At 43.4% G+C, this 6,981-nt stretch overlaps 2 protein-coding genes across 4 annotated transcripts in view; one reads left to right on the plus strand and one right to left on the minus strand.

Moving 5' to 3' along the window:
- The window catches only part of Acin1 (apoptotic chromatin condensation inducer 1), a 46,168-nt gene extending 41,401 nt beyond the window's left edge, over positions 1 to 4,767 (minus strand). For all 3 annotated transcript variants that reach the window (XM_023706920.1, XM_012512805.2, XM_023706919.1), the window contains exons 1-2: positions 4,348 to 4,767; positions 2,958 to 3,023 (exon numbers count right to left, since the gene is read on the minus strand). In XM_023706920.1, coding sequence (XP_023562688.1) covers positions 2,958 to 3,023; positions 4,348 to 4,527 — 246 coding nt within the window. In that variant the 5' untranslated portion in view covers positions 4,528 to 4,767. The remainder of the gene's footprint in view (positions 1 to 2,957; positions 3,024 to 4,347) is intronic.
- Positions 4,768 to 4,854: 87 nt separating this feature from the next.
- Positions 4,855 to 6,980, plus strand: CUNH14orf119 (chromosome unknown C14orf119 homolog; the record flags this gene model as incomplete). Its single annotated transcript, XM_004646681.2, has 2 exons — positions 4,855 to 4,982; positions 6,710 to 6,980. A coding segment is annotated over exon 2 (270 nt), but the record flags the coding sequence as incomplete, so codon positions are not given.
- Position 6,981: the final 1 nt, after the last annotated feature.

Genomic DNA, 6,981 nt, shown 5'->3' on the forward strand with positions numbered 1-6,981 from the left:
AAAAAAAAAAAAAAAAAAGGCTGACACCTGTACAAATACCATATTGTCTCCTCAGTGTCAGAACCTGAAAGCGAAAAATGGAATCTGAATGGTACAATATATATTGGGTAAACTTACTCAAAAGGAGTTACTGAATTAAAGAGAAGCACAGGAGAGGGAGTAGAGAAAAGAGATTTATTTATGCATGTAAGCAGGATGGTTTGGACAACTGTACTGAGCATTTCTGTTTGTCTATGGAGAGGAGCAGATAATACTTAAATTTATTTTGTCTTCCCCCTTTTTTTTTTTTTTTTTTTTTGTGGAACTAGGAATTGAACTTGGGCCCTTGCACTTGCCAGGGAGGCGCTTATTCTACTGAGCCATCTCCCAGGCCCTTTTTTCAATTGTACTTTTTCCTTTTCATAATTTCTTATGCATTTCTCTCTTTTTTCTTCTTCCAATTTTACATACATGTATCTTGTAATACAATAACAGGTTTAAATACAACTCTATGTATTACAACAAATATTGTGAAATTCATATTACTTTGTTAAAATTCTGTATTACTTGTAGTTTTTGTTTTAATTCTAATTTGTACTCTCTTTAAAAAAAAAAAAAAAGAGGGCCAGCCAAATAGCTCAATGGATTAAAGCACAAGGTCCAGGTTCAATCCCTGGGCCTGCCATGCCAGCCTTGCCCCCAGGGAGCACTGAGACAACAATTGAGACTGGGTGTGGTGGTGCTGGCCTGTAATCCCAGATCTTGGGAGGCTGTAAACAAGGGGATCACTATGAGTCTGATCTAGTAGTGAGACCCTGAACACTCTGCAGATCCCCCCCTCACCCCCCCCCCGCAAAAAAAAGGGCTGAGGATGAGCTAAATGTAATGGTCCTGGGTTCAATTTTCAGTATAGGGGTGGGTGGACTGCAGTCTAAAAAATTTTGTTGTTTTTTCAAAGAGAGTCTTGCTAAGTAGTTCAGGCTGGCCTCCAACTCACAGCAATCCTCATGCCTTAGCCTCCTGATCCCTGGGATTACAGGCATCCACCACTATGCCTAACTCAGTCTAAAAACTTTTCCTTCTTACTGCCAGATAATTTCAAAAAAGCACAAATAAACTTAATACATTATAAAAGTAGATCTTACATGGAATGTATTAATAATTGTTACCTTATCCTGTTGTTTTGGAATTTGTTAAAAATAAAAAAAAGGGGGGCTGGGAAGATAGCTCAGTAGAATGAGCACTTCCCTGGCAAGCACAAGGGCCTGAGTTCAATCCCTGGTTCCTCAAAAAAAAAAAAAAAAAAAAAAAGAAAGAAAAGAAAAAGTAGAAGAGCTAATCTAGCAATTTAAGAGAAATTAAAAAATAAATAAGAACCTTGCCTACTTCAGAAAAATTTATCTTCCCAAAGAAGCCCTTTAAAAACAAAACATTTGGGGGCCACGGAGATGGCTCAATAGAATAAGTGCTTCCCTGGCAAGCACAAGGGCCTGAGTTCAATCTCTCGTTCCGCCAAAAAAAAAAAAAAAGAAATTTGGTACAGGGACTTGTTACACAGCTCAGACTCAGTGATCCTCCTGTCTCAGCCTCCCTAGTGCTGGGATTATAGGTATGCACCACCGAATGTACCCATGCCTGGTTTTGGTGGCATGCCCAGTTCAGGGACTGGTAGAGCATGTAGTACTAGGGATCAAACACGGGTCCTTATGCTTAACAGGTAGATGCTTAGATTGCTGATGTATTTCTTTCACCCCAAGAAGCTAAAAAGCAGATTGACAAAAGCCCATAAGTTATGAACTGTAGATCTAATGCAATTGTTTCTTATATTACAGATAAATAAAACCAAAGCCTCCAAAGGTTAAGTGTTATCCTAAGCAACAGAACTATTAGAGATGTTTAAAGAGTAACTGCAATCTGGGGAGACAGCTCAGCCTAAGCACCTGCTTGGCAAGTGCAAGGACCTGAGTTCAAGTCCCAGTACCACATGCTATGCCACCCGGGAACCTGGAGCAAAGCACCAAACCTGGGTCTGGTGGCGCACACCTGTAATCTCAGTGCTGGGGAGGCTGAGACAGGAGGATCACTAGGAGTCTGAGTTGTGTAGCAGGACCCTGTACAAATAAATAAATAAACAGCACTCTTCAGAGGCTAAGGCAGGAGATGGTAAGCTTTGGCTCAGCCTGAGTAACTTAATGAAACACGGTCTCAAAATAAAAAACTAGGGCTGGGGAGATAGCTCAGTATAATAAATGCCTGCCTGGGAAGTGCAGAGTCTTGAGTTCAATCCCTAATACCACAAAATAAATAAATAAATAAATAAATAAATAAAGCTAAAACCAAAAGCAGAGGATGTAGCTGTGTAAAAGCCGCACTTGCCTGGCAAGCAGAAGGGCCTAAGTTCAATCCCTGGTTACACCTCCCCCCCTCAAAAAAAAAGTAACTGCAAAAAAGCCTGGCATGAAGGCACATGCCTGTAATCCCATCTACATGGGAAGCTGAGGCAGGAGGATCACCACATACAGGTAGTTAATACCAGGAATGGTGTGTGATTTAAAAAGAACTGAATTCAAGTTGAGAATATACTTCTGTGGAAAAGCACTTGCATGTGTGAGGCTCTAGATTAACCTTGAAAACAAAATTCTATGTCAATAAGAGTTTAGCAACTATTTTCCTACACTGTCCTATTGAAGCCTCCTTCTTAATCATATTTGGATACCTATATTCAAAGTTGTCAACTACTTTTCCCAAATCAACAACAAATGACTTTAGATCCCTGCACAACACTTGACCAGTCATCCCTTTTGGTGTGTACCAATTCAGACAGTACATGAAATTACTGGCTCCTCTGATCTGCCTTTTACTTCATGCTCTCGTATAAAACTGGACTTGATTTGAACTCAATTGTCCTAGCATAAGAACATTTCCAACCAAAATATACAATGCCATGCCATTCCAAACTAACAAAAATTATTTCTTACCTGGGAATTTGGCTGGAATGCAGCATGGGGAGTTGAGTGTTTCTGTAAATTTTCTAGCATTAGAGCCTGGTATAGAGAAGGGCAAAGGTCAGAAACCTAGAAAAAAAGAAGAAACCAAACCTCCACACCTCCCATCACCTCTTCATTTAACTCAATGACTTAAACATAAACTTTAACTGTACTCCTCTTACAGAACCTGAACGGCCCTGTACTGTTCTCATTCATCTTCCAGACTTACAGTAGCCATGGTTACCCCTCCTAAAGGCACACATGAAAATAAGAGGCATATAGAGGATCAGTGACCTGGCTATGTCATAGAATAAACGGTGGCAGAACCAATACTAAAATCTCTATTATCGTCTACATTTTTAACTAGAACACTTCTACAACTGATCACATACATAAAATTGTTTCTTCTAATACTCAAACTTCAAATACATGAAATTATGAAACCAACGTGGGCTCCTGTACGAGTTACTTGTTCAGTTACCCAGGAACACAACTACTTAGGCGATCACGTATAATTCAGAACGACACAGGTTTATCAATTAATAAAAATGTGTAAGAGTTACAGAAAACAACTACGGACCTTGTAAAATGTGGTCTGACCTAATCCACACCCACACAAAAGTGTCAGTTTATGTATAAGCAACGGTCTGCCAACGCTTGAGCCAACCTACCTCTAATCGGTAGTACCAAGATAGCATTTTCCATTTTTACCAAACCTGTACACACCAATTCGCCTATATCATAACAAGCCCAACCCCATCTATTTAAACGAACTCAAAATCCCTAACGTATACCAACGAGCTTTAACTCTGACCAACAGTCACTAAATTTTTATCCATCCAAATTCCTTCTGGATTCCCTACAGCCACCCCTATCTCACTCAAAGTCTTTTAGTCTCATCTCCTAATCTAATCCAGTAGACATTTTAACCCTAACCTCAAAGTATTCTTGCAAATACAGATACTAACCCAATACACCCTCCGCCCAACAGTGCCCCCAACTCGGACCCAGCCCAACTCGCCCCCCTCAGGCCAGCAAAGCCAGTGGTTGTAGTGGGATTTAACTCCTTCTGCAGCGCATGCGCCGGAACCACAGACACAAACAAGGAGGGGGTGGGGGAAGGAGGAAGGAGCTTAAGACACTCCGGGAGAGTAGCGCGCACCCTCCCATTTTGGGCTTGCGCTGCTGCCGTTAAGGCGGGAACCGGCGCGATCTTTACTCCGGCGCGAGCTTCACCAACCACCGTCCGCGCGGAACCGCAGGCTCGCGCTGGCGGCCTGAAAGCTCGCGCCGAGCCCGGACACTGCGCCTGCGCCGCGGTGGAGACTCGTCTCTACCGGGTCCGCTCCCCTCCGATAACCCGGCAACGCCGACTTCTCACCCCTTTGAGCCGCTTGACCAGGGTGCTCTTTTGCCCGCTCTTGGCTAGGCCTCGCTGCTCCAGTGCGGCCTTTAGGTCGGTCACCCGTAGCGCCTGAAGAGGCTTCCCGTCCAGAGTCACCTCCTCCAGCTCCGCCATCTTGCGTGAGGTACTCGGGTCCGTCCCGACGGCTTCGGGCATCTTCGGTAATTTCCGCCAACGCCCTTCGAACGTACTGAGGTGACCCCGCCCACTGCTATAGTCTACCCCTCGATTACCACTCAGAAATCCCGGGTTCCTCCGGAATTGTTCGGGTGTTTCCGTCTCCACATCGGCACCAATCCGTTCTTTCCATACGCCCTGCTTCTCCCCCTTCTTCACCCTGTTTTCAGACTCGGTTATCTTCGTCTTGCCGAGGGGTTGACTCGAACCTATTCGGAAGCCCTCGCCTCTGGCATAACCATAATCGGAGCTATTCGGCTATTTCCGGACCCGGAGCTGGGGCGCTGGGGTGTTTGGGACTGGTCCGAGACCGGAAGTGCGTGGGCTGCTGGTTGGCTCAGTTTAGGGTTTTCAGGAACTATGGAAGCAGCCTCGGTAGTTGAAATCGCACTACTCTTGTGAGAATCACCGAGGGCTCTCAGAGGAAAAGGGAGGTAAGAAGGGAAGAAATACTCTGGCTTGGGTCGTGTTTGCGGGTTGCCTTTGTAGGGCAAGCCTCCCTACAAAGCTCCCTACAACAGCTGCGGTCTCCTGTCTAGTGAATAAAGGCATACGTGTTCTTTTGGGGCATGAGAGTAAGAGCCTTGTGGCCCCCAAGTGGACAAGAGGGAGCACCCTTGAGCATGCTGTGAACGCCACGTGACAAAACCGTGGAAAACTTTCTCAGAATAAGAATAAAGTTTAGGGGGAAGGAACGGCCTCCTGTAGAGCCATTCTGGAAACAGCAGCCCCGCTGCACTGTTTTGGTCCTTAAACTGATATTGTTTAAGGACTCATTTGTCACCATTTCTTCCAAGTTGCAGCAGAAAAAAACATAGTAATATGCAGTGCACAAATATTTTCACAGTTAGACTTTCAAACTGTAGGGCTGAAAACTCTTAAAGCCAAAGTAGCTGCCTTTTTAGTCGCATAGTGCAAAATCAGTGGGAGAACATCAGTAGGTATCATATAAAACATTAGGGAAAATTATACAGAGACACAGAAGGTCATGTACCAACGTTAGACCCCATGCTAGCAGACCAAATAGACTTCCTTCAGAGCTTTGAAAATCTGGCTTCTCATTTCTTTCTTAGAACGTTTGGGGCAAGACTTACCCTGCATGCACGTCAGTGTTTCTTTGTTTTATAGGAAATGTTAAGGAGGTCTAAGTGTCAACATACAAATTGCAAAGAAGGCTGTTTCGGGACTGGGGAGATGGCTCAGTATCGCAAGGCCCTAAGTTCAATATCTGGTACTGCAAAAAAAAGGCTGTTTCATAGGCCCTTTGCACTGACCTACATCCCCAGCTCTTTATAATTTTTTGTTTTGTTTTGTATTCATAAAAGGTCTTTGCTGAGTTGCCGAAGCTGTGCTTGAACTTGTGATTCTCCTACCTTAGCTTTCCAGAGTGCTGGATTAGAGAGGCCTGTGGCACCATGTGGGGCTATATTTTTTTCTCTTTCCTTCCTGCTTCCCTTTTTTCAGTTGACAGCTTTGGGACAGTTAGCATTTAGGCCTTGATATGCTGATACACTGCATGTACGATTTTTCTCAGAAGGCACCTTTTCATTTTAGAGAAGATAATGCAAATCAACATTTTTTTTTTTTTCCTCTCAAGTTGGAACACAGAGGTAGGAGCAAGAGAAAAAGCAAGATTGGGGCTGGGGAGATGGCTTAGTAGAAGAAGCGCTTCCCTGGCAAGCACAGGGGTCTGAGTTCAATCCCAGGTTCTGGAAAGAAAAAAAAAAAAAAAAGAGAGAGAGAGAGAAAGCAAGAAATATGTTAAGCATTGTCTCTCTATATTGCCCAGGCTGGCTTGATTGGTTATTTTTATAGTCCTTATAAAAAAGGTGGGAAGAGACTGAGGTGGGGGGATCATGGGTTTGAAAAAGAAAAGAGACTGACAAATACTAAGTTTTGGGTCGAGGAGATGGCTCAGTAGTAAGCAAGCTCAAGGGCCTGAGTTCAATCCCCAGTTCCACAAAAGAAAAAAATAAATAAATAAAATAACAAATATAAAGTTTTTCTTGAGTGACTTTTCTTTAAGATAGTTGGATGATGATGAAATTTTCTTGCATTTATATAAACAAATTGGTGAAAAATCATAGACTGAATGTGATATGACTTGTAAGATTAATTTTGGTTGCTCTATCTGGAGAGATAATAACAATCTATGTTTCAGGATGCCACTGGAATCACCTTCCTCTTCAGTGCCACTGTCCTTCCCTTCTCTGTTACCCTCAGTACCAGACACTATTACCAGTTCTTCTCTTCCTCCAATGTCTTACATCACTTCCCAGGAGATGAAGTGTATTCTTCACTGGTTTGCCAGTTGGTCAGGTCCTCAGCGAGAACGTTTTCTACAGGACTTGGTAGCTAAGGCAGTGCCAGGAAAATTACAGCCACTCCTGGATAGTCTGGAGCAGCTTAGTGTATCTGGAACAAACCGACCAC

The sequence above is a fragment of the Octodon degus genome, unplaced genomic scaffold, assembly GCF_000260255.1.
Source record: "Octodon degus isolate 3935 unplaced genomic scaffold, OctDeg1.0 scaffold00276, whole genome shotgun sequence".
NCBI classification, from domain to species: Eukaryota; Metazoa; Chordata; class Mammalia; order Rodentia; family Octodontidae; genus Octodon; species Octodon degus.